The sequence below is a fragment of the Lagenorhynchus albirostris genome, chromosome 4 (assembly GCF_949774975.1).
Source record: "Lagenorhynchus albirostris chromosome 4, mLagAlb1.1, whole genome shotgun sequence".
NCBI lineage: Eukaryota > Metazoa > Chordata > Mammalia > Artiodactyla > Delphinidae > Lagenorhynchus > Lagenorhynchus albirostris.
Window position 1 is genome coordinate 50,829,363 of NC_083098.1, and position 26,403 is coordinate 50,855,765.

At 42.1% G+C, this 26,403-nt stretch overlaps 1 protein-coding gene across 1 annotated transcript in view; it reads right to left on the bottom strand.

The window, feature by feature from the left end:
* The window catches only part of SLC4A4 (solute carrier family 4 member 4), a 347,265-nt gene that overhangs the window by 285,780 nt on the left and 35,082 nt on the right, over window positions 1–26,403 (bottom strand). Inside the window, exon 2 of the mRNA XM_060148054.1 lies at window positions 10,365–10,438. Coding sequence (XP_060004037.1) covers window positions 10,365–10,437 — 73 coding nt within the window. The 5' untranslated portion in view covers window position 10,438. The remainder of the gene's footprint in view (window positions 1–10,364; window positions 10,439–26,403) is intronic.

The window sequence follows — 26,403 nt, forward strand, 5'->3', positions numbered from 1 at the left end:
TAACCATAAACGGCCCCAGAACATGAAGACGTTCTGGCTCTGACATCTGTCCTCCCACGAGCATCTGCGGTCATGCAAACAATGAGGCCAGCCAGGCTTCTGTCTTCTTTCTCTGTCACCTTTTCATAAGCTCTCCCAACACCTTTTATTCTTCTCCAGTTAGTTCTTTCTACCCCCTATTCTTCCAGGCGCTTCTTTAAGCTCTCATCCATCTCCTTTTCTAAATTCCTTTCCCGCTCCAGAGGAACCAGACTTCAAGCACACTTTTTTGGAATGAGCACTGCCCTGGGAAAGTCAAGAAGCTTGCCTTCCTTGTACTAGTTCTTCCCAATTACTATCAGCGTTACTGCAAGCAAATCACTTTACCTTCTCCAAGGCTCATCTCTCCATGTGTAAGGTGAGAACGTTGAGCTACATTTTCTCTAAAATCCTTTCTAGCTCTAAAAATTCTATAAGAATTCTAAGTATTCTAATTGGTTAAGTGTAATGGAGCACATAGGGGAAAGGCCAAAAGTTTTCTACTATTTCTCCAGGTCCCTTCGCCACTTCTTTTTTTTTTTTTTTTTTTTTTTTTGCGGTACGCAGGTCTCTCACTGTTGTGGCCTCTCCCGTTGCAGAGCACAGGCTCCGGACGCGCAGGCTCAGCGGCCATGGCTCACGGGCCCAGCCGCTCCGCGGCATGTGGGATCTTCCCGGACCGGGGCACAAACCAGCGTCCCCTGCATCGGCAGGCGGACTCTCAACCACTGCGCCACCAGGGAAGCCCCCTTCGCCACTTCTTATGAGGATAGCTTTCTCTTTGGGCACTCTTCAGTCTACTCCGATTTGACTCTTTACTAACCATGCCACCCAGATTGCTAACAAAAGCCACCAAGCACTTTTTTCTGCCAAAGCCACTGGTTACTTTTCGCTCCTCATCTACTTGACTCCAGGCAGCACTCAGCACTGTCGGTCACTGGCTCCTTGCTGAAAATGCTCTTCTCTTGGCCTCAGACACACACTTTTCTTGGTTACCCTCCAGCTTCTATGATTGCTCCTTCTCAGTCTCCAAAGGTTGGCAGAGCAGAGCCCACCCAGTCCTCTTCTCATTCTATTCTCTCCCCTTGGTAATGTCATCCATTCCTATGGCTTGAAATGCTAGCTATCTCCCTGGGATTCCAAAAAAACTTACATCTCCATCCCTGCCCTTTCTTTTTAGCTCCAGTTGTGTAGCCAAGTGCCTACTTTAGAGTTCTACTTGGATGTCTCACAGGGACCTCAGACTCAAAAAGCTGATTGCCTACCATCCTCCACTACTATTCCTCCATCGTACAAATGGCACATAAGTCTCCCAAATTGCTCACAGCACAAATCCAGAAGCAATCACCCCCACCCACCCATCTGTCCATCAGCAAGTCCTGGCAATTCAACCCATCTTTTTGTCCCTCTACTCTAACCCAAAATCATCTCTCAGCTGAATCTTAGCAACAGTGTCTCCACTTTTATCTTTGCCCTGTTGGGAAGCTCTCTCCACCCATGAGCCAAAGAGATATTTTTTAAAATGCAAATTTTGTCTTGTCACTTCCCTGCTTACAACCCTCTGCAGTGGCTCCCCAGTGCACCCTCAGTAAAATCCTAAATCCTTAGCATAGTATAAAAGGCCATGAATTATCTGGGTTCCATCCACTTCAGGCCACTCTCTCCCTATTCATGTAGTCTAGCCACATGGGCTTTATTTTCACTTCTCTAACAGGTCTACCTCTTTCTCACCACTGGGCCTTCACACACCCTGCCTGGGAGGCTTCCCTCATTCCTGACCTAGCTAACCCTCTTCACCCTTTAGGTCTCAACTTAATGTCACTCTATGGGAGATACATACCTTGGTTTCCCATGTAACCTCACCCACCTACATGATACACTCTCTAAATTATCACATCAAACAACCTTGTGTCCTTAATTAATGACTGGTTTATTTGACCGCACATTAATTATGTCCCTAATTGGAATATATTATCACTTTCAACGATACATATGAGCCTGAAAAAGCAACATATTAAAGCTTATATATCTGCAACTGTTGGTTACCATTTTCATAAGCTTAAAGAAAAAGTTAATAAAAGCACTGTCCATCAGAGTTAACAAGAAGAGTTAACATAGATATTAACCAACTAATTTGTTAATCACCAGTTATCAGTACTAGCTTTAGTCTGAAAGCATTCTGCAGTCACAGCAAGCACTGGTGAGAAAGGGTTAAGCACAAAGATAAATCACCTGCAAGGAATATAACCAAGGAAGATAACATCTTAAATTTACAGGGTTCATTCTGGGGATTTCAAATTAGTTTCCTTATTTCCCTAGCAAGACTAGGAGATAAAGAAGCACCAATGCTGTTTCTTTGTATGAAAAACTGAGATTCAGAAATCAAGTAATTCGTCAATGGCTTACTGCAAATATCAAAGTATTTTTCTGGTGTTATCCAAGAATCCTTAGAGCATCTCTAGCAGGTGGATAAGAAGATAGGTTATTAACTGCACTCTGTACAAAGGAAATATAACCACACAAACATGATTGGCCTCATGTTACCCAGTAAGGCGGGGCAGAGCCAAGAACAGAAATAGGTCCTGAGACTCCTGGTTCCCCACCATGTTCTTTAACCCACAGCAGGCTGAATAAAAGTATCTCAACCCAGATACCGACTGAATTTGCCAAATACCTATATCCATTGGATTTGACTGTGAGCTTTCATTTAACATCCAAGACATTGTCTTTATTTTTCAACAGGGATAGAATCGTGTTGAAAATTTAATAATCAACTGGAGAGTAGGGTGGTGATTTAACTAATCCATAAATGTGAGATTCTGGCCCTCTAAAGCTGATATGTTGGCCAATTTTACTAAAATTCAAACATTCGTTTTTATTTCCAGAAGTTTTGGCCTTGTAAAAGTTCTTGAGTATCCCACCATGAAAAGAGTTGGTAAAGTCACGTCCGGAGAGGTTGAAGTAAAGTCTGTTCTCCTTTCAAAGTCAATACAGTATCAAGATAGGTGAACATGTTGGATATCGCACTTAGGATAGCTGCCTTGTAATTCTAACTCTATAGAAAGGTAAAAACAATTAACCAGATTTAAAAGCTTTTGCAGCTATTCAGGGAAGGGAGTTATTTAAGTCGCCTCTACTGCTGATTTAATGGATGTCACTCACCACCCTCCCTCCCTTCACCTTCATCCCACCTGGCAATCAGCAGCTTCAGAGGTACAATATTTGGAACCTCCTGTGAACTCGTGCCATGGCAGGCTCTCACCTCAGTCCCCTAAATGCTATCAGCCAAAAAAGTAAAACAAAACAAAACAAAACCGGATCCCAGCAGTATGCTCACTGGAGCAATGGGAGAGCCTCAACTGAGCTTTATTCAGTTTCATTCCATTCTTACTCTACTCTCCCTCATCAGTCCCAATTTTCAATTCCCCCAGTGACTCTGAATCTTGTAATGATAAAAATGGAGAAATACTTAGCTCAGGTTTGAATACTTGGTATTACTTCTATACTATTGAATAATCTCATTGAAATGGCACCTAAATTACGTAACAGCCAGTAGTGGACAGAATTACCCCAGTCTATGCTGCAGAGCAAGGAAGGGAAAAAAAGAAAAAATATATATATATATTTATACATATTACATATATAATAGACCCTTGAATCCTCCTCATTGGTAGGAAAATATCATACACTTTAATCTGTTTTCCAGAAAAAGTAACTTTGCAGGTTTTATTAGACAGTGGGCATGCATTTGTAATTTACCCTGTATGCAATCATGGTTAGTGTGTCTCTTGAAAAACGAGACAGTTTCACAAACTAGGGGTAATGTCTGTCGGAGCAGACTAACCATGGAAATCAGATCTCATGCCCAGAGCTTAAAGGGAATCAGAATGAGTCCAAAGAGAAATAAACAGCAGGCCTCAGGAAACTTCTCTTGACCTTTCTAGCTTTCCTTTTCCAATACAAGAAGCAGTAGGTAAGCGTGGTTATTAGGAAGGCAAGGGATAGATGCCTTGCTAAGATGAATTAAGCAAATAACAAACATCATTTCGGTCAGTTCGAATTTTTTGGAATGATAATCATCATGGAAAATTATTGGTGAGGGGAATTCCCTGGTGGTCCAGTGGTTAGGACTCTGTGCTTTCACTGTTGTGGGCCCAGGTTCAATCCCTGGTCAGGGAACTAATATCCCACAAGCCACAATGCGCCAAAAAAAATTATTGGTGAGACTGTATCAATCAGAAAGCAAAAGGACAGACAGTGGTATAGTATAAAGCACTCCTATGCCTAATGCCAGGTACAGCAGCAACATTATTTCTGGTAATTATTTAAACAGTTCTACGGTGAATGACATGTTCTATTATTCTCATTTTGCAGAACTGAGAAATTCAAAATCCAAACTTTAAGTTTCGTCCTTCATTTATGCAATGCTTCAGCAATACAGCAAGTTTTAAACTTTTATTTCCACACCGATGCTTAGCCACTCTGCTTTAATAACACATGAATAACACAAATGACAGAGACTCCCAAAAATAAATATGAAATAATATGTCTCAAAAATATGAGCAGAGGGGCTTCCCTGGTGGCGCAGTGGTTGCGAGTCCGCCTGCCGATGCAGGGGACATGGGTTCGTGCCCAGTCCGGGAAGATCCCACGTGCCGCGGAGCGGCTGGGCCCGTGAGCCATGGCCGCTGAGCCTGCGCGTCCGGAGCCCGTGCTCCGCAACGGGAGAGGCCACAGCAGTGAGAGGCCCGCGTACCGCAAAAAAAAAAATGAGCAGATACAAAGCTTTGAAAAAGAAACTCCGCTATAGACAAAATATGCTCCAAGTGTATTATTTCTGAATCCTTGTAAAACACAACTCAAGTACCAAGTTCAATTTTGTATGCCTCTTGCCATAAAAGAATGTAGTCACCTAGGACAGAAAGTGGCTTCTAGAGGGCTTTAGCCCGTACTACACTACCAGGGAATTCTCTACAACTGGAAAACTCTGGGAAGGGATGTCTGACTCCAGTTTCAAAAACCCATGGAATTATCATCCAAGAAATCTATATACAAATATTTAATGTCACTGACACAGCAGGAGGTGTCAGAGAGCTAAGTATTGCCTGCTTTAGGCCCTCTGGCGGGCTTTCAGCTGGAGCCACAAGGAGAAAGCAGCAGGACACTGGGAAAGGTCTGCGTGGGCTCAACATGCTCTGGGAACCCAAGCATCAACCCTTAAACACCTCACCGCATTTCCTTCAAGCTCTCCAACGTGTGGATACATTGTTTCTTTCAAGAAGGCTTTTCCTTCAGCGATATTTGCCCAAGTATTTCCTCTGTCCACACTGTTTCGGAGCAATTAGAGTGAACAGGAGAGAGGAGGTCAGCAAAATGCAACCGGACACTTACATCCTGCGCTCAGAATAGCACCCGCTTGGACTCAGCCCCTCCCTTCCCAGCTGATAGGTTTTCATTCACTCCTTCTCCGCAATTATGTTTTTGACCATTGTAATTATTAACAAATGTCCACCAGGCCCCACTTTTTCTTTAGCATACTACCTCCTCCAATACACATAAATACATCATCACAATATCCTCTAGTGAAAAATAGGTTTAAGTCATTATGATTTCATGTCTGTAAAATGTTGAGATCCTGACCTCCAAAAATACAAAAGCCACCATTTCATCATTTTAGTCTCTCTCCTCAAAATACAGAGCAGAGGAAGGAAGAAGAATAAGGTTGGAGGTGTTTTAGGGGCTTCTTTTTCTTATCAATAGAAATGATATAAATATATCAATGATCTTTGCAAAATCAAATGGGATTAATAGCAAACATAGGATCATCAGAGACTATATCATCTCATTTGACTAAGAGAAGTAAGAGAACCAAATTTCTAACTAAAAAAATTTAAAAGAAGATTTTAGAGGACTATATAAAGTAATTCTATATATGCTTCATTTAGTTTATTTACACATTCATTTATTCATTCTTTCTTTTAACAAAATATTTAGTGAACGTCTACTTTGTTCCAGACCCTGTCCAACTTTTTTACTTTTATTTCCCTAAAAATAACCTTCCTGTAAATTCCAAGCATTTTCAACCATACTCTCTCTCTTAATATCCATCAGTAGACATGAGAATTTGTAGAATTATTCTTCCATTTGGACAGATGGGAGCACACTTCCTTTTGGACTTGGTTTTCAATGGAAGAGGAAAACCACCCCAATATATCATAATGGCATTTAGAGCACCGATCAAACTTCAGAAATGCAGACCCATTTCAGCCAATATTGTCTTGCTGTACTTTATGCTTCCTGAGTTGCTGGGTAGGCTTGATGTTAAGAAAAGGCCCCTCCTCGTGAAGTCAGAGTTGCCAAGGCTTGCCGGGGAGTTACCTAGGCTTGCAGAGCCAAGGCTTTATCTCAAGGATAAGGTGGAGTTTGCTCTTTTTCCCCTATTGCAAAATATGAGAATATTAAGTAATCTGTTTATATCATACAGATCCAAAATCCTGGCTGACTTCTTAACGGATAAAATATCCATAGAATTTCTTCCTCTAGAAAAAGCTACCTGGGATCTTTCTTCCTATCTCAACCCCAGTTCACCCAACAAAGTTTGCCAATTTCCATTAAGTGTGTTTGAAATGAAAAATCAGTCTTGTTCGTCATAGTGGGCATTTCTGGGTCACTCTGGTAATGTCAATTTGTCATTTATAGACCAATTCTGTGGAAATGTCTGGGCGGGAGCCTTTTGGAACAGAAACAAATAAGATATCTGAAATGTTACAAATTTTAAATGAGTTTATCCACAGTAACCACTCTATGCCAAAAATGTTAGCTTTACAAAACACAGTAGAAGGTAGCCACTGAAAGAACAGACATACAAGCCTCTCTTTATTTTAAAGATTAAATTCGACACTTGGTTTCCTTTCTCAAGAGTATCTTTTTAAACCATTAACACAAATGCACAGGAGGCAAATTATGTGAAAACGAGCTTTAGGTCTTTAAATATATATCTCACATAGATAAATTCATTATTTAAACAGAAGATGACTCCTCTTCTGACTCACTCTATTCTTAGTGAGTTTTGCAGCTGATGGTTTTCTACTGAGTTTTTAGAATGTGGATTAAGTGTCACACCACCCACTGAGAGTAAAGTTGAAGCAGGTGAACTGAGGGTATGGTTGGAAATCTCAACCTGTCTCCCCTGCTCAGAGCTACAGCATTAGAAAGAACTACCAGGGAGCATCTGACTCTTCTTGCCTTCAGGCTGAGCTGAATCCAGTCACCCCAAACTGAGCGACCTTAAGAAGAACTTTCAAAGCATAAACATTTCAGAGTAACTAGAGTTACTGGAAGTCACCCTAATAATCATTTAATGGGAGTGCATCTTATTTGTGCAAATTACTTTAAGAAACAAAGTTTTATCTTAAGCTCACTTGTGCCAAGTGTGCTGCAATATACTTCAACCATGTTTATCCAAGAAGCCAAGAGAAATAAATACTTGGATAAAAGGAAACACATTTGATAACAGAAATGTTAGGTGTTCCAGCTCCTTCTTCTTCACCACACACATGCTTAAGGAAGGAAGCCCCTCAGCTCCTTGCCCTTTGAATTTCTGATCCTTAAACCTGGAGCACTTACTTCCGCCATAAATGTACCAGAAACTCAGCTACTTTGTAACAAAAATAACAGTCTGCTTTCCTTCAAGTACACTCTATGCAATTAAAAATATGAGACAGACTCACATCCTTGTGGAAAACATTCCCATCAAAATCTTGATTAGAAGTCTTGACAGTCAAGTCATCTGTTTCTTCACTCTCAACCACTGGGACCATGAATAAGCCATCAAGCCCATCTCCATTTCAACCTCTTTACACTTTCACCTAGAGTTACTACAAAATTTAAGTGCTAGGTGAGAAAGTGGATGAAGCCAGGTGAGAAAATGGCAGGGTCAACTGGGAGGGCACTGAATTAGAAACAACAGTTCCTAATTACTGTTTCATGACTTCTGCTATAAGGAGCCCACACTGTTGGATGTTCTCCACCAAATAATGGCCATAAGCAACCATCCTACAGGGCCTCAGGATTCAACCACAGGCAACTAGCTAAACATGCTTTGAAAGAAATGTAATCAACCCAAGCTCCACTCATTGTGAAAGATAATCATTAAAATAGAAGTCTTACCAGAATAGGAAAATACACAAAATCCATGTGGCAAGTTGAGTCATCACAAAGACAATTTTACAGATATCTCTACCTTTTGCCTTTTTTGTTTCTCCATAAAGAAACCCAGCTACAGATTTGTGTGCTATTCATTACAGTGTTGTCTTAATTTTGTGCTTGAAAATCAAGGGAAAAACTTCTTAGTCAAAGACTTAAGAAACCCATGTACAATATCCTACTGCAGTAGAGTGCTGTCAGTCCTATAGACCTTACAAATTCAAGAGGTGATTTACATCTCCTGTGAACTTAGCTAGACGGTTATTCTCAAGGAACACACACACACACACACACACAGTACACATCTCACCCCCACGCTTTCTCACAGATTTTTCTACTTTAATTGTCCTGAAATTATAGGATATTTGCTCATTCCTACAATATTTCTTATATTCATATGCTATAACTTTAAGATTCTTATCTCCCCTTTGACACTGGGACAGTGACAGAGTCAGCACAATGAAGACTTAGCAGCATGGGTTACTAGAATCTTCAGACAAAAGTTTCACTATTTTGCTTTCACTAACTTGGCATTTTCCCACAGTCATGTTGTAAAAGTGCAAGGAACCCATAAAACAATATGAAAGAAAATATTGTGGTTTCCTTTTTCCTAAGAAACGTAGGCATCGAATTCTTATTATTCAGTCTCAAGAGCATACATGTGGCAAGTAGGGAGATGGGGGGCTGGGGGAACCAACACTCCAGCACTACAGGGTCAGAAGAAACTTACCTAGGAAACATAATGGCCACACTATTCACACTATCCCAGATGGCACAGGAGTATCACTTGCCTGGGACCTGGTGTTCAGTCTGGTTGATGAATCACTCCAGAACACACAGTATCCACCTTCTTTTTCCCAACTCCACCACCCGTCTGGTCCAAGTCTTGGTAGGCATTAAGTAATTACCAAATGGTACCCATCAGACTGGAGTTTCCAAAATACATATGAATCCTTTCTCAGGTGATTTTAAAGGGCAGAATTTAAGACATGGTTCACCAGGAAGTCTTACTTAACTTTATGAGTACTTTCTAGAACCTTCATTGTTTTTAAAACTGTCATTATAAATGTTGTATACCTGTCACGCCTTCAAATAATTATTTTAATAAATATTAATTAAGCCCTGCTTTATGACTGTCAAATAAATAGTATTATTCCCACATCATTGATAAGTCAAGAGACAAGAGAAGAAAAGGCACACTGAAAGCACCATAGCACCAGCTAAAATTTAACTCTTATTTGATTTTCAACTGGCACTGGAGAACATTAATAAAAGAGGTCCTAGAGATTTTTTAAGTAAAAACTGCTTGTCTCAGAAACTAACACACCATTGTAAAGCAATTATACTCCAATAAAGATGTTAAAAAAAGAAAAGAGTAAGAGCGACAACATCAAGAAAGGGTCTACAGATATAGATATTGAAAAGATAATAATAGAATATTATAATAGACTTTTGGATAGTAAAAAAATAAACTACCCAAACTCAGTCCAAAAGTGTATAGATACAGTGAATAGATAAATGTATTCATTCATTAAATAAACTGAATTTGTAATTAAAAACTTTCCCACAAAGAAAAGTAGCCCCAAGTGGCTTCCCTGTTAAAAAAAAAAAAAAAAAAAAGTGCTTGTCCATCTTTTCTTAACTGAGACACATCCATAATTACCACTCTTTAACTCCTCAGCTTAGCCCCATGTTTCCTGCAGTAATGGTATCGTTCTCTCTCTGCAACATCTGTTTTTCTACCCTGCAGGCTATAAGAAAGAATATTAGAAGATACTGCCAAATACATTTATATAAATCTAGCAGCTTTCCTGAATTAGTCATTGGAAGGTAGTTAATATTATCTGGCAAAATATTTATTTTTGACAGAGAGGCACAGCTAATACAGGCACCTGCTTCAAAGTAAGACCTTTTTGTTGTTGTTGTCAACCATGCGGGACAACACTGATTCAGATTCTGATGGTCCACGGAAGTTCTTAGAATTACTCTGTGTTGAAGCAAAATGTGGAGATTAATGAAACTCCACAGATAGGCTTGGGTTTTTAACTTCAAAATTATAAGATACATGAAATGCATGAGTGCTATTATTTACAAAGACATATGTATATGAATATACACTTCCCCAGACCCAGCGAGCTCACCTTCTACTTCTTCTTCATCACACACATGCTTAAGGAAGGAAGCCCCTCTGTCCAGGACAGCTTCATCCTCCATCCTATAGTAATAAAAAAGAAAAAAAGAATGCTCAGACTTCTCCTGGAGTGAGCCACTGGACACAGCCCAGCTTCTGGGCAGGTGAACCTGCAAGCTGCTGTTCATGTTAACAGGGCAGAGTCCCTCTTCCTTTGGTGTCTGCTGCTGCTTCACTCCTTCAGCTCCTCTCATTGGTGCTTGAGAATATGCCGGTCCCACATAGCTTCAGTTCTAACCTTGACAGGGCACCCACAGGGACAGGTAAGAGAAAATCATCTCGATCCTTTAGGCTGGATGCTGGGGGTTCTCCCCTTCGGGATGCGCCCCCAAAAAAAGATGAAAGGAAAAAAAAATACCAAGAGAGGAAGTTTGGTGTGCCTGGAGCGCTCGTGATGATCGTTTGTGGAAATCCAGCTTCAGTGCTTAGCTCTTTAAACACCCACTGCATAAAAATGTATACCCTCACACACACACACGCACACATGCACACCCACCCACGCACAGAAAGCGACAGGGAGTTAGGCTAGTGCACAGTGGAAGCCTAGCTTCCAGCCAGCCTCTTAATACCAGCACAGCCCAGTGTTCTCTGTTGAGTGGCAAGCTTTGAGTCACATGTTGGCCTTACGGAAATCTGACATCTGAGGATTATCCAGCAACCCGGCTTCGGCAACAGTCACATATATATGCCACCCATTCATTCATTTTCCACATTCTTAATCACACGTCTCTCTCTATGTATATCTGTCCCGTTAACTCTTCCCTGAAGGGCATAAAGTTCTTCATTTTGTAGCCACATTATGCTGTCCTCCTGTCTCCTTACATAATAGGATGTCTGCAATTTCCTATGCTAAATAAGACCTCAGGATCCAACCAAGTAAGGACAGCGTTTGTACGGCCTCCAGATGCCAAACATGTCTCTGGTTTATAGAATAAGTTAAGGTTTATTTCCATATTCTGTGACTTCTTTTCATTGCATTAACTTTGACATACAGAATTCCATGAACTCTATTTATAGTGAAAGCAGAAAGAAATCCCGAATTGCTCAAATGCTGCTTGTGTCGTACCGGTCTAGAAACAAAGAACGTTCTCTGAGGAGAGCTGTCCTATGTCATACCGTACATGAGCTCTACCAGAGAGTGAAATGTTCACTCTGTATTCCATTCATCCAATTATATGCTCGGGTATTGAATACTGTACTGTAGGTCTGTTTTCCATACTGTCTGTATAACTTATTCTTGTGCTTCCCATATTTGTTATCATCTATGTGATATGCACTGAATCTTTTTCTTCCTTTCTATTTTAGGAGCATCTCACAAAGCAACCATCTGAGCTTAAAAAGTCAGAAATATGGTGTCAGGTAGACCCGGATTCAAAAAACCTAGTTCTACCTCTTAGTATTTCTATCACCTAGAGCAAAGTATCCAACTTTTTTGAGCCTTGGTTTTACCATCCCCAAAACAGGGGGAAATAATATCAACCTTGTAGGAAATTCAAATCAGGTAACACACATGAAAGCACTCAGTTTTGTGCCTAGCACCTGTTACATGTTTAATAAAGGTTTGTTTCCTTCCTTTCTTCTTCACCTGACCTTTATTGGTGGACAATGCCATTGAGAAACTCATTACTTTTGGAAACTTGCAGAATATCCTTTTTCAGGGATATGGGTCTTATATGTAAAAGTTCATCTTTTTTCCTTTTCTCTACTCAAACTAAAAATATAAAACTAAATAAAAACAGGACATGGATCAGCCAGCAGGATCACAGTAGAAAAGAAAATGCCTTGAAGATCTGAGAGGTCAAGTCAGTTACCAGCCTCTGTGAGCCTCTGGTTCCCATGAAGATTAAATAATCCAACATATTTACTGATTCAGCAAATATTTATTTAGTGTCTGCTATGTTCCTGGCACTCTTGAGAGGGAGGGGAATATATTTTTGAATAAGGCAGACAAAATGTCTCAAAAACTAATAATAAATAGATGAACAAGGTAATCTTAGCATTAATTGCTTTGCAGAAAAAAATAATAATAAGGCAGGGGGCTACTTAGCATAAGGTGGTTCAGATGTGGATTCTGAGGAGGTGACATTTGAGCAGAGATGAAAATGACAGGAAGGAACCAGGCATTTGACAATCTGAGGGCAGAACATTCCAAGCAAAGGGAATAGCAAGGGCAAAGGCCTTAAGGTGGGAAGAAGTTTAGCATGTTATAGGAACAGAGCAAGGTCAGTGAGCCTGCACAGATAGACAGGAGATCAACCGGAGGTGACAATGCAGGAGGGAATCAGGGCCATGCAGCTCATGGTAAGAAGTTAGAATTTTAGGTGTTACGGCAGCCTCTGAAGAGTTTCAAGATGGAAAGTGACTTGAGCTGTTTTGCCTTTTAAAGGATCACTCTGGGGCTTCCCTGGTGGCGCAGTGGTTGAGAGTCCACCTGCCGATGCAAGGGACACGGGTTCGTGCCCCGGTCCGGGAGGATCCCACATGCCGTGGAGCGGCTAGGCCCGTGAGCCATGGCCGCTGAGCCTGCACGTCCGGAGCCTGTGCCCCGCAACGGGAGAGGCCACAGCAGTAAGAGGCCTGCGTACTGCAAAGGGAAAAAAAAATAAAATAAAAAATAAAATAATAATAATAATAAAGGATCACTCTGGCTGCTATGTGAAAAGTGCATAGTCAGGAGACAAAAGAAACTAACAAACTATCTCAGGAGCCCAGGGAAGACTATGGGAGAAACAGGTTTCAGGGGAGGAACCAAGGGTTCTTTTCTGGCCACTTTATGGTTGAGATGCTTATTATATATTAAAAAAGAACTGTCAGGCACACAACTAGATGGAGGTCTAAGGCTAGAGCTCAGAAGCCTAAGGTTGGAGATAAAAATTGGGGAATCAATGAATAAAGCTAGTATCTGAAGCTATTACTAGATGAAATTCAGGAATAAAATACAGAAATAGAGGAGTTGACCTAAGATCCTGTGCCAGGCATGCCGGGCATGCCAACATTTACAAGCAGAGCAGAGGAACAAAAGCACTCAATGAGGTAAGAGGAAAACCAGGACAGAGTGATGTCAAGGAAGTTGAGGAAAGAGGAGAGGGCCGTTATCGAGAGGCTGAGAAAGACGGAGACAGAGAAGAAAAACTTGGGTTTGGCAATATGGAGGTCATTGGTAACGATGACCAAAGTACTTCAAACATACCATGCACGGTGCTAGACACACAGGCAGCATTCAGTCATTCCCTCTTCTCTTTCCTGCCCTCCTCCATTCATTCATTCAGTAAATATTTGCTGAGTACCTACTAGGTGCCATGCACCCTTCTGGGCACTGGAGATACAGTGATGAGCAAGACAGACAGAGGCTCTAGTGTAATCATATCTGCCTTCTCGAAGACTTCCCCTAGCAATCTGAGGGCTGGTCCAAAGAACAAGACCCCATCAGTAATACAGCACTCGTAGACCTAGGTAAGGATGACAGCTTAATGGAGAAATTTCCTTAAAAGGCCTTGGAAACACAACAAAATCCTGGAGTCCTGTACTACTGCATCTACATTCATAGTACTGTCTCCCCTTCAGGAAACAAAGAGTAGTGTGGCCCACATTTCTTCTCAGAACAAACGCTTTCCATTCCTATCAACCTACAGAATCCAACACAATTTCCTGCAGAATATCATTTCTGCACCCCACCATTAATCACGCTGGTCCCAAAGTCATTTACTGACTTTTCACACATTTCCTAAATAAAATGTTTACTAGCCTTTGCACCTAAGCCCTTCCCAAAATCGCATACAACAAACAATCAAAGCAGAATTAAAGGAAGAAAGCAGTAACAATTGAAGGAGACCGTACAAACGTGAATGCCCAGAGCCCTCTTCCTGGGTGGAGAAAACCATCCAGCCTAACTGAAGCACTGTCCCCAGGCTCTGTCTGAGTTAGAGAGAGAATAATGGTTGGGGCATTCTTTGGCTCTTTGATACATATTTCACATTCCCTCCAAGACTATACATAGCAAGTAATTAGAAACCTAGTTCTTTCTGATGGACAATGCAGAGAATCTGTAAGCAGCCTCCTCCTCCCTGTAGGAAGTGAAAAAGAAAATGCAAACTGAAAATATAAAACCTGCACGCCCAAAGCAGCCCTCTCCCGGTCAAGACCAAGTGCAGCCTGGCACATCTGGGCTTTTGCACCAAGTACAGGGATTTTACAGCTTTCTTCCATCTTTACACCACAAGCGTCAATTATTTGGGTTTGTGTTCGCCCTCCCCACCAAATCCTCTCAGCAGTTGCTTGCTATTATTAGTAAGACAGAGATATCTTTCAAAATGACGGTCTGACCCAACCAGATTTCCCCTCTACCAGGAAGAAGAAATGAACTCATCTGGTCCCTAATCAGGCCCCCAAATCCATTCTGAAATGTTCCTTTCACACGAACTGCACTTGCTGAAAACAAAGAAGGGAAGGAGCATGCTTCTAAACAGCTCCCTAGGTTGCTCGCATTGCCAGCGTGAGGCAAAGTTCAGAACAGATTTGCAAGCTTCTCACCATCATCACGGGGATAAGGGTCATACCAGTCAGTATAAAATCCACACGGGGCCGATACTGCCTTCCTTCAACAGGGCCTCTGACAGTAGAAGTTCGACCCCTTCCCCGGAAGTCCACACAACGTGGGGCTTCTCTCATCCTCCATTATTCTGGGACACAAAAGTGATTTAACTGTAACACATGTCAAATCTGCTGCAAAACGGACCAGCTCTCAGCAGCCGGTCCTAATCGCCGAACAGGCTTGTAAGGGTGACTTAAGCCCGGCACGAGAAACATGTGTGCAAAACTGTCAGCCATTGGGCCATGGGCACCCATCTACATTCCACTCCTCTGAGTTCCCACCCCTAGAGCCCTCGCCAACTGCCAACGTGCTCACCAGCTAGTCCACACAGAGCAAGCAGCTGCCACGCAGCCGTCAGCAAGTGGCAGGCCGCCAGCACACAAGTTTCAGAATGTGAGCCCTGTCACAGTGCTGCTAAAGGTTGAAGGTCTTTGGTGTGCTAGCCTTTAGATTAGCCTCACTTGCCCTCCCACCTCCCTTCTCCCATCCCTCCCCTGTTCTGTCTCCCACGCCAGCATTTCACTCGTCTCTATAGTAACAGCATCTGGTTTCGGGGTTATAACTTTATGCAGAGCAATTCTCCTCCTAACTGAAGGCTTTTGCCAAAGGATGCACTAGCAGCAAAAAGGCTGCTGCTTAATGTGGAGCCACGTGTTCCCTTGCCACCCCAGGACCGCGGCTAGGTTCTGAGCTGCAGGGTCACAGCCGCAGCAGCACCCAGACCCAGGAAAGCGGAAAACAGCCCTCTGACCTTGGCACACTGGTGTGTACACAGAGGAATCATTCTGGGGCTGTAGCCCCACTCCCAGAGCCAACCCCCTCTCCTCCACACCCTGTTCTCCACTTAACCAAGCCGCACGTGGATCGAATGAACAGTGGGGCTTTCTGACTGCTTCCAAAAAGGCACCAGACCATGGCACCCTAGGGAGCAGAACGGCTCCAGTTGTTCACAAGTCCATACCCGACTTGGACACCACCGGTTCTTTCCATGCGTACAACTTCAAGTTAATCAGTTAACCTCACATTAAAGCTCATCTCACTTTATCCTCACTAGCTGTTTACAACAGCAAGGGAACCCCATAATCTCTCACTTTACAACAGCTTTCCTGTGCACAGCAAATGTTTACACACATGCCCGCACACACCGAAGTGACGCACGCAGGGGAGTGGACAAATACCAGGAAGTGAAGAGTTGTATTATTAGTATTAGCTGTTGCTGTCGTGAAAATTATATTTACACTGTGCATAAGGGCCTTTCCTTGAGGACTAAAAGGGGTTCATCTCAAGTCTCAGAGCTCAAATGCAGGCTCTCCTTGCTCCTTGGCTGGTCTTAGATCAGATGGGAGGCAAAAAATCAGTATTTTCACAGGTCTTTTTCAGGAGCCACACAGAATGCAACCACCAGTACTGACATCTAAAATTATACCCTCACACACACATCCCCGAATTCTATTTCTTATTCAACTCATCTCTAAGAAGTGGGGAACCGTTTTCATCACCCATTATTTGCCAACGTGATGTTTTCTTTCAAAGTTTGTAAACCACACAGTGTTTTACTGGTGCCTTTGTTGTTTTGGAAAATCTGCTGTCCACATTTTCAACGTACACATAAAGAACAACATCGGTTCTCCAAAGCACAGGCGACAGGGGAGAGCCATCCCAGTGGCTGCAAAGAGCACTGCCATCTCTCGGCAACACGTGTTCACTACAGGGAAGTGGACAGCAGGGGCGGAGGAAAAGCTGCAACTGTTTCCTTCCTAACTTCACCTCGTCGGGTGCTGAGAGGGCCTTCCACTCCCGCAGGGAGGAAGGGAGAAGAACGCGGGTGTGGGCTTAACTGTAGAGACTCCTGGAGCTCTGGACGTAGGTGCTGGGAGAAAGAAACATCAATGCGGCAAACCTGATAAGCATGACTAATGGCAGAGGCGAGTCCCAGCGATCAGGCGGCAGCAAAGCAAAGCAAATCCCCTCCACAGAGTTCAGGAGTGCCCTCAGCAGTCTGGAAATGTAAACAGGCCCGAGGTCAGGGAGAAAGGGGTGACAGCCCCACACGAAATCAGACTGGATAAAAGGTGAAAATGGAATCCAGAGCAGGATCACGCCAAACATAATTCTGGATATATGAACTGCATTAAAAGTTCATTTGCACTCTTGGGCATTTATCCTAAAGAAGTGAAAACTTATGTTCACACAGAAACCTGTACATGAATGTTCAGAGCAGCTTTATTTGTAATAGCCAAAAACTAGTAATTAGCCCAGATGTCTTTCAACAGGTGAATGGTTAAACCAACTGGTATATCCATACCATGGAATACTGCTTAGCAATAAAAAGAAACAAACTATTGGTGAAAAAAAGTAAATTGAATGAATCTCCAAGAGATTAGGCTATGAAAAAGGCCAATCCCAAAAGGTTACTGTATGGTTCCATTTATACAACATTTTTGAAATGACAAAATTTTAGATGCGAAGGACAGGTTAGTGGTGACCAGAGTATAGAGATGGCAGTGGGTGGTGCTCACAGTTATAAAAGAGCAACATGAAAGGTCCTTGCTGAGTTGGTCCTGTTCAGCATCTTACCTGTGGTGATAAATACACAAATCTACATAGGTGATAAAATTGTACAGAACTGAAAACACACACATACACCCATACAAAGAAATGACTACAAATAAAACTGAGGAAATCTGAATAAGTGGATCATTAAGTGATCAGTGAATCATATCAGTGCCAAAATCCTGGTCGTGATACTGTACTAAAGTTTTGCAAAATGTTAATGGTGGGGAATACTGGCAGTATACAAGTGATCTCTCTGTATTATTTCTCAAATATACATGTGAATCTACAATTATTTCAATAAAAATTTCAATTTAGAAAAGGTCATTTCAAATCTGCTTTTTAAAATTTCCCCTGGAAACTTTATTTAATACGATGGCCAGTTACAGAAGCTGGTCCATCTACACATATGCAGAATCAGGTAAAAGTGAGTGCAAATCCCAGATGTGCCCTTTAGTAACTGTGTAACCTTGGGAAAGTTAGTTAACCTCTCGCTTCAGTGTACTTTAAAATGACCCCAAAACACTTCATAAGTGATTTAGGGTATTAAGTAAGTAAGTTCCCAGAGTAAATATATTCAATTAATTTTAGTTCAATCTAAATCTAAGGTCCCAAGGGTCCAGAGAGTATAGTAGAGTTATTAACAGTCTTACAAGCCCAAAGGTCTAGTTCTGTCCCCGTAAGCAAATGCACGGGAGTGTCAACTGGGGAGACCAGCAATAAACTGCCCCTCAAGGCCAAGGATCAAACTCCTCTCTCCCATCTTCTGCATGTTGGGGCAAGGTCTCCTGCACTGTCCTCAGACTGCTGACTGAGCTCTGAAAGGCTGGAGCAGGCTCAGCAATAAAGGACAGGGAAAGAACTAGTAGCAGGATGGAGACAGCATGAAGGGAGAGGAAGGGCCTGGAGGCTCAGGGGAGGTGACAGATGAAGGGAGAAATTGTAGAGAGGGTATTAAGTGCTGAAAAGGGAACAGCTTGCCTGACCTTGCCTGACCTGGGACATCCGCCTGACTTACCCTTACACCCTTTAATTTTTTTTAATGGGCTGATCCACTTGCTTCTGATCCATATGCTTCTGCTTCTGACCAGACTTCCTACATCAAAAATTCAGCACTTTGCCCACCGAAAGTTTTCTCAGAGTTTTGACTGTTAGGAACAGGAAAAGGAGGCTCCCTTCTCAACTCTTAACTTTCAACTGCCCTTCTTCAAGGGCCCAGGTATGAAAACAGAAAGGTCCTAAGAGAGAGTTCAGGCGAGAACTGGAAGGCTGGGGCTACTCCATGGGAGAGCCAGGAGGGAAGCAGTGGGCACATCCATCCTGTCCCCCAAATCCTCCCTGCGGCCAGCCCTCCAGCCAAGAGCCAGACCGAACCAGCAGCCAAGTAAAGAAGGCAGAGCAAAGGAAAGAAGGGGAGGCCCACAGGGTAAAAGTGGGGGAAAGGGCATCTATAGCTGGAAACCCATCCTGCAACGCATGCGCCAACATGTCCAGGCTTAGAAGTGAGTGTATCGGGGCTGGAATGCTACCTGCCCTCCCACCAATGGCTTCTAACTGATCTTCCTGGCTCTGGACTCACTCCCCACTTATCCATCCATCTACAGAACAAATCTGGTATCATTCTTCTTTTAAAGATCATTCATTACATTGAAGATGAAGTCCAAACTGCTCAACATGAAATTTAAGGCTTATCATGAGCCCTTCCACACGTAGCTCTGGCCACTCTCCACGCCATTCCATTCCCTGAACAGGCTACCATGCCTTCGTGTGCGTGCTGTTTCCTCTAAATACCATGTCATCCTAGTTAACCCATTCTTCAAGATCCAACTCTCTAGAATGCTCTCTACACTCTCAAACACATCCTTCCCCAAGAAGACCCATGCTTCTTCCTCTGTTCTCCATTGGCTCCTTGAACGTGTCTGCTTCTCACGCAGCAGGTACAACACTGCACTATCATTTATTTAACCTCAAGCAACTGTCCTTGGACACATCATGGCAGTTGTCCCCACCACCGTATGAGGTCTTTGAGAGTGAGTATCATCTTTCTAGAGCCTTTCTACCTCCAGGGTCAAGCATAGGCGCTACACATAGTAAGTACTCATCAAATGTTGATGAATGAATGGATTGATCAATCAACCATTGAGGAAGGGGTACAGTGAGGGTACATACATGTTTGGTCCTAAGTGCATCTCTAAGTGTAAAGACCCTATATGTAGTTTTCAAACATGAACCCCATACACAAGCTAACTTTCAATTACTTGTCAAAACACTGATTTGCTCCAAAGTCAGAGGGGGAAATGGCTATGTTGTATCCCTTGAAAAATGTTACGTCTATGGATGAATTAAGTGATTTTTTTAAAGAATAATCTTAACTATCTAATTTTTTCCTTATTGCCTAACTTTAGAACTTAACCTTTCACATAGACCGTAACTGTATTGTGATATGCAGAATTAAGTTCAAATGAGAATTTCCCCTTGTCTGCTTAAAACTAAAAACTTAAGAGGTACCTAGATCTGTCACACAGTAGGTTCTAAGTAAATATGTGCTTAACGACTATATGAATGAATGAACTTAAATCACAGCTTATACTGCTTTAAAAATCCAGAAGAGGGCTTCCCTGGTGGCGCAGTGGTTAAGAATCTGCCTGCCAAAGCAGAGGACATGGGTTCGAGCCCTGGTCTGGAAAGATCCCACATGCAGTGAAGCAACTAAGCCTGTGCACCACAACTACTGAGCCTGTGCTCTAGAGCCCGCGAGCCACAACTGCTGAAGCCCGCGTGCCTAGAGCCTGTGTTCCGCAACAAGAGAAGACACCACAATGAGAAGCCCGCACACCGCGATGAAGAATAGCCCCCGCTCGCCGCAACTAGAGAAAGCCCACGCACAGCAACGAAGACCCAATGCAGCCAAAAACAAATAAATAAATTTTAAAAAATAAATTAATTTAAAAAAAATCCAGAAGAAGCATGAGAAGCTATGAGAAAGCTCAATTTTGTTCCTCAGGCCTGAAACTGGACAAATAAAACTCTGTAATGTGTTTAGGTAAACCAATACAGAAGCTGGATAGCAACTACCTGCAAAAGGAAATTAGGATTTGAAATGTCAACATAAACTTTGAGCTCTGGAAAATGCAGCCTAACTTTAAATTTATACATAGTTAATGTTAATTGTCTGTAGTAATTAGTACAGGGATAGCCCGGATATCCAGAGTTAATTCATACTTCTCATTTGAGTCTGTGACTTTGCATACATTCATTGTGGCTTCTACAGTGACCTCAGGTCAGATCCAGGTTGGAAGGTGGATGGGGACTCCAGAGTAGGTGTTTGTTCCAGGACACAGTGCTGGGAGTCAGCTGAATGGCATCTGCGCAGGTACAGCTCCTGAGATCCCACCTCTGACACCCAGAGCTAACAGTGGAGAAAGCAGCCTTCCCTTCCCAACCCTACCCAAAGTGGCAGCCACACCATTCACATCTTCCATCTTGAACCACCACATCTGCTGGCAAGGACAAGGCTCCTGGCATTTTATTGAGCTCTTGCTACATGCCAGGCAATGTGTTAAGCACCATGCACGCATTATTTCATTCATGATGCTGTAAAATTTTGCCCAGCTGGCTTAATAATAAGACAGGGATGAAGGTTTTAGCTAAAGGACTTCAATACCTGTAATAATGTAGGGGCTGAGAGTAGGGATTCTCATCATCGATTAATTCCTTAAAAGTCCCATGTTTAAAACATTTTCTACATGCCAGGTATTGTGCTAAGCACTTTACAATGCTTGTTTGATTCAATCCTCATGACAACCCCATAAGGTAAATACTTTTAACATACCCATTTACAGTTGTAATTTGAAGTTAATAATTTACCCAAAATCACACAGCAAGTGTGACAAGAAGACCAGGCAGGAAGTTTAACTTAACCACTCTCTCATACCCCTTCAAAATTAACCAACCGATGTCCATCAGGGATTACCTTCAAGAATTTTTTTTCATATTACTTAACTTCAGTATGCCTTCCTATAACTTCAAATTATATCACTTACACTCACCTCTTTCCCTATCTTGGTGTATCTATGGGCCAGAAGTTGAAGTATCCTCTAACAGGCTTCCCAAATAAATGTCTTTATTTTTATTCAGCAAACACTTAGGTTAAGCTTACTATGTGCCAGCCACTGCTGTAACTGCTTTACAAATATCATCAGCTCATTTCATTCTCACAATAATCTAATGAGGTATGTACCATTTTTATCATCAACATCTCTGAGGCACAGCGAGATTTAGTTACTTACCCGAAGTCACACAGCTAATAACTGTCGAAGTCAGGATTGAAACCCAGGTGGTCTAGATCTATAGGTCTGTACTCTTAACCACTACATGTCATGCTGCCTCCCTTTAGCTAATTTGATTGATCTGTTCCAAACTCTTTAGGAACCCAGGATCACAAATTTAAACAGACCTTTGGTGAAAGAGCAGACTCACCAGAATACCTACAGAGTATACAGACCCTTGACATTCATAAAACTCCTCCCCAACCCTGTTTTGCAAATGCTCAAATTCACAAATATCACCGTAACATACAATTTCTGATATAATGTGTGGTCAAGTGTAACTATACGAGTTTCTGAATTCCCAAGGAAAAGAAGGCTACCGGGATGACAGGCAGTGCAGGGGGTGGGCCATCCACCAGGCTCAGTCTGGGCTCACCAGTGGCACAGGGGGTCACCACTAATGTCTCTATAAAGCACAAATGACTACATGGTATGACCCTTCAGGGCTCCCCACAAATAGCCGAAATCACAATTGTTAGGTTCACACAGGCCAAGGATCTACTGTACCAAAGTCAGAAGAGTACATCGCTCATGATACGGGCTCTACCATTAAGCAGAAAACCAACTTTATCTCATAAACTTTATAAGCACAGTTCACTGTTTCATGAAGATACTTCTCTAGCCTATTTTCCCTTACCAATGTCTCTTTCCACAATACTGTTCAAAGTTTATCCTTCATTTTCCTCAAGGAATCTCTCAGTGTATATACTTGTGATCAAATTTTCCAAAGTTTAACTTCTCTACTCATTCAGTTAACCAATTTATTGAGTGGCTACTATGAATAGGCCTTATTCTAGGCACTAAGGATAAATCCATAGTGGAAAAACATACAATCAACAAAATTCAAAAGTAAATTGTATAATATGTTAGGGGGTGATACTGCTATGGAAAAATGTAAGCAAGGAAGAGATTTAAGGAGTGCTGGTGGGATGGGGTGGGAGCAGAGTGACTCCCAGTGGCTAGAGCAGTGTAGGATAGGAGATAAGTCCAGAAAGGTCAAACTAAAGGAGGGGCAGGCTGCATGGCCTGGGAGGCTATTCAAAGGTCTTTGACATTTACTCTAAGCAACTAGAAACCACTGGGGGTTTCTGAGCAGCCATAATATTTCCTCAAGCTTACAGTCTTCTTTACTTTTTAAATCTTTGTCATTATATAAACATTTCCATTAAGGTCCTCCCCGGAACCTACTTCTACTCAGAAGGTCTTCCAAGGGCCACAGCACAGAAGGTACAGGCAGGGTCTGCTGGGGCAGCTTCCTACAGCAGCCAGGCCGGAGCCGGCTTCAGTCCTCTGTGTGCAGATCAAGGAGCGGACCAACCCACCTTAGAAGACTTTACCCCCAGCGTTTAGCACCTACACACTGACTTCCGCCTCATGTCAGTCCTCTGAACTAAGGCCAATCTGCATTAACTTATTCATATACTCATTATTAACTTCTGCCAAACTAGCCTTGAAGTTCATGACTTATGTAGTTGCCACCTGAATCCTCACCTACCTAAATTTGCCCCAGAGATGGCAGCTCTCAGTGTTAGAAGATGCCAAAGCAGATGACTAACACGTAGGTATCAAGAGAATAATGTGGAATGGATTTTTTGGTGGCTTTTTAACACCCATGACTCAAATCTATGCTTTAAATAATAAAGGAATATGTTTAAAGTTGTTTTTAACAGTAAATTTTCTGGATTAATCTTGTAAGAACACAAAGGACATGGAAAGATTGCAAATTCCTTAGTTACATCTATTGTATTTTAGGAAAAATGCACTCAGCTTGTCAACCCTTGTCTAATGATGGAAGAAATACTTGTATGGCTCTAGTGGCTTCTTAGCAAGGAGTGGGCCACCCCAGAGAAGCATGGTACTCCCTAACTTAAAAACACCCTCTTTAACTCTGGTAGATTAAAAAGAAACCTACCAGATATAACTATCAAATGCAAAATGCAGGTTGAGATCCTGATTTGAACAAATCAACTGGTTTTAAAAAAATAGGGGGCACAATTAAGGAAGCTTGAATATTTAATTGAGTATTAGATGATACTAACAAATTACTGTTAATTTCTATTAGGTATGATAATAGTATTGGGTTTTTTAATGTATTTATTTCTTAGAAATATTTTATTAATTGGTAAAATAACACAATGTAGGATTCGCTTTAAAATCTTCCAGCCAAAAAAAAAGCTGGGGGTGTGTGAGACAAGATTGGCAACATATCGGGAATTGTTGAAGCTGCATAATGGTAGATGGGAGTTCCTGTACAATTCTCTCCTCTTTTGTTCATGTTTGAAATATTCCAAAATAAAAAGCTTTTTAAAAAATTCCAGGTGGCCAACACTTTCTGGGGGGAAGGGGCTGGTGGCGCCGGGAGCAGTTAGTGAGCCGCACCGCAAACAAGAGCTCACACACACACACATACAAACACACAGGTGCGCGCACGCGTGCACATCCACACATGCACCCACTGTGTCTCCAGGCAGCGGCCATGGCCGCATCCCCAACAGCAGCTCCAGGCAAAGTGACAGAGGACAGTGCTGTGATTTGACCAAGTGGACGTCACCTTCAGTCAGTCCCCAGCCATCTGCTGTGTAGCTGACAGGCTCTTGGTGCTCCGGCCAGGTGTCAAGCCTGAGCCTCTGAGGTGGGAGAGCCAAGTCCAGGACATCGGTCTACCAGAGACCTCCTGGCCCCATGTAATATCAAACGGCAAAAGCTCTCACACAGATCTCCATCTCAACACTAAGACCCAGCTCCACTCAACGACCAGCAAGCTACAGTGCAGGACACCCTATGCCAAACAACCAGCAAGACAGGAACACAACCCCACCCATTAGCAGAGAGGCTGCCTAAAATCATAATAAGGTCACAGACACCCCAAAACACACCACCAGACGTGGTCCTGCCCACCAGAAAGACAAGATCCAGCCTCATCCACCAGAACACAGGCACCAGTCCCCTCCACCAGGAAGCCTACACAACTCACCGAACCAAACTAAGCCACTGGGGGCAGACACCAAAAACAATGGGAACTACAAACCTGCAGCCTGCAAAAAGGAGACCCTAAACACAGTAAGTTAAGCAAAATGAGAAGACAGAGAAATACACAGCAGATAAAGGAGCAACGTAAAAACCTACCGGACCAAACAAATGAAGAGGAAATAGGCAGTCTACCTTAAAAAGAATTCAGAGTAATGATAGTAAAGATATCCAAAATCTTGGAAATAGAATGGAGAAAATACAAGAAACATTTAACAAGGACCTAGAAGAACTAAAGAACAAACAAACTGATGAACAACACAATAAATGAAATTTAAAATTCTCTAGAAGGAATCAATAGCAGAATAACTGGAGCAGAAGAACGGATAAGTGACCTGGAAGATAAAACAGTGGAAATAACTACCACAGAGCAGAAAAAAGAATGAAAAGAATTGAGGACAGTCTCAAAGACCTCTGGGACAACATTAAACGCACCAACATTTGAATTATAGGTGTCCTAGAAGAAGAAGAGAAAAATAAAAGGGACAGAGAAAATATTTGAAGAGATTATAGTTGAAAACTTCCCTAATATAGGAAAGGAAATAGTCAATCAAGTCCAGGAAACACAGAGAGTCCCATACAGGATAAATCCAAGGAGAAATATGTCAAGACACATATTAATCAAACTATCAAAAATTAAATATAAAGAAAACATATTAAAGCAGCAAGGGAAGAGCAACAAATAACGTACAAGGGAATCCCCATAACGTTAACAGCTGATCTTTCAGCAGAAACTCTACAAGCCAGAAGGGAGTGGCAGGACACATTTAAAGTGATGAAAGGGGAAAACCTACAACCAAGATTACTCTACCAGCAAGGATCTCATTCAGATTTGACAGAGAAATTAAAACTTTTACAGACAAGCAAAAGCTGAGAGAATTCAGCACCACCAAACCAGCTTTACAACAAATGCTAAAGGAACTTCTCCAGGCAGGAAACACAAGAGAAGGAAAATATCCACAGTAACAAACCCAAAACAATTAAGAAAATGGTTAATAGGAAAATATATATCGATAACTAACTTAAATGTAAATGGATTCAATGCTTCCAATAAAAGACGTAGACTGGCCGAATGGTTACAAAAACAAGACCCGTATATATGCTGTCTACAAGACACTCACTTCAGACCTAGGGACACATACAGACTGAAAGTGAGGGGATGGATAAAGATATTCCATGCAAATGGAAATCAAAAGAAAGCTGGAGTAGCAATTCTCATATCAGACAAAATACAATTTAAAATAAAGACTATTACAAGAGACAAAGAAGGACACTACATAATGATCAAAGGATCAATCCAAGAAGAAGATATAACAATTGTAAATATTTATGCACCAAACAGGAGCACCTCAATACATAAGGCAAATGCTAACAGCTATAAAAGGGGAAATTGACAGTAACACAATCAGACTAGGGAACTTTAACACCCCACTTTCACCAATGGACAGATCATCCAAAATGAAAATAAATAAGGAAACACAAGCTTTAAA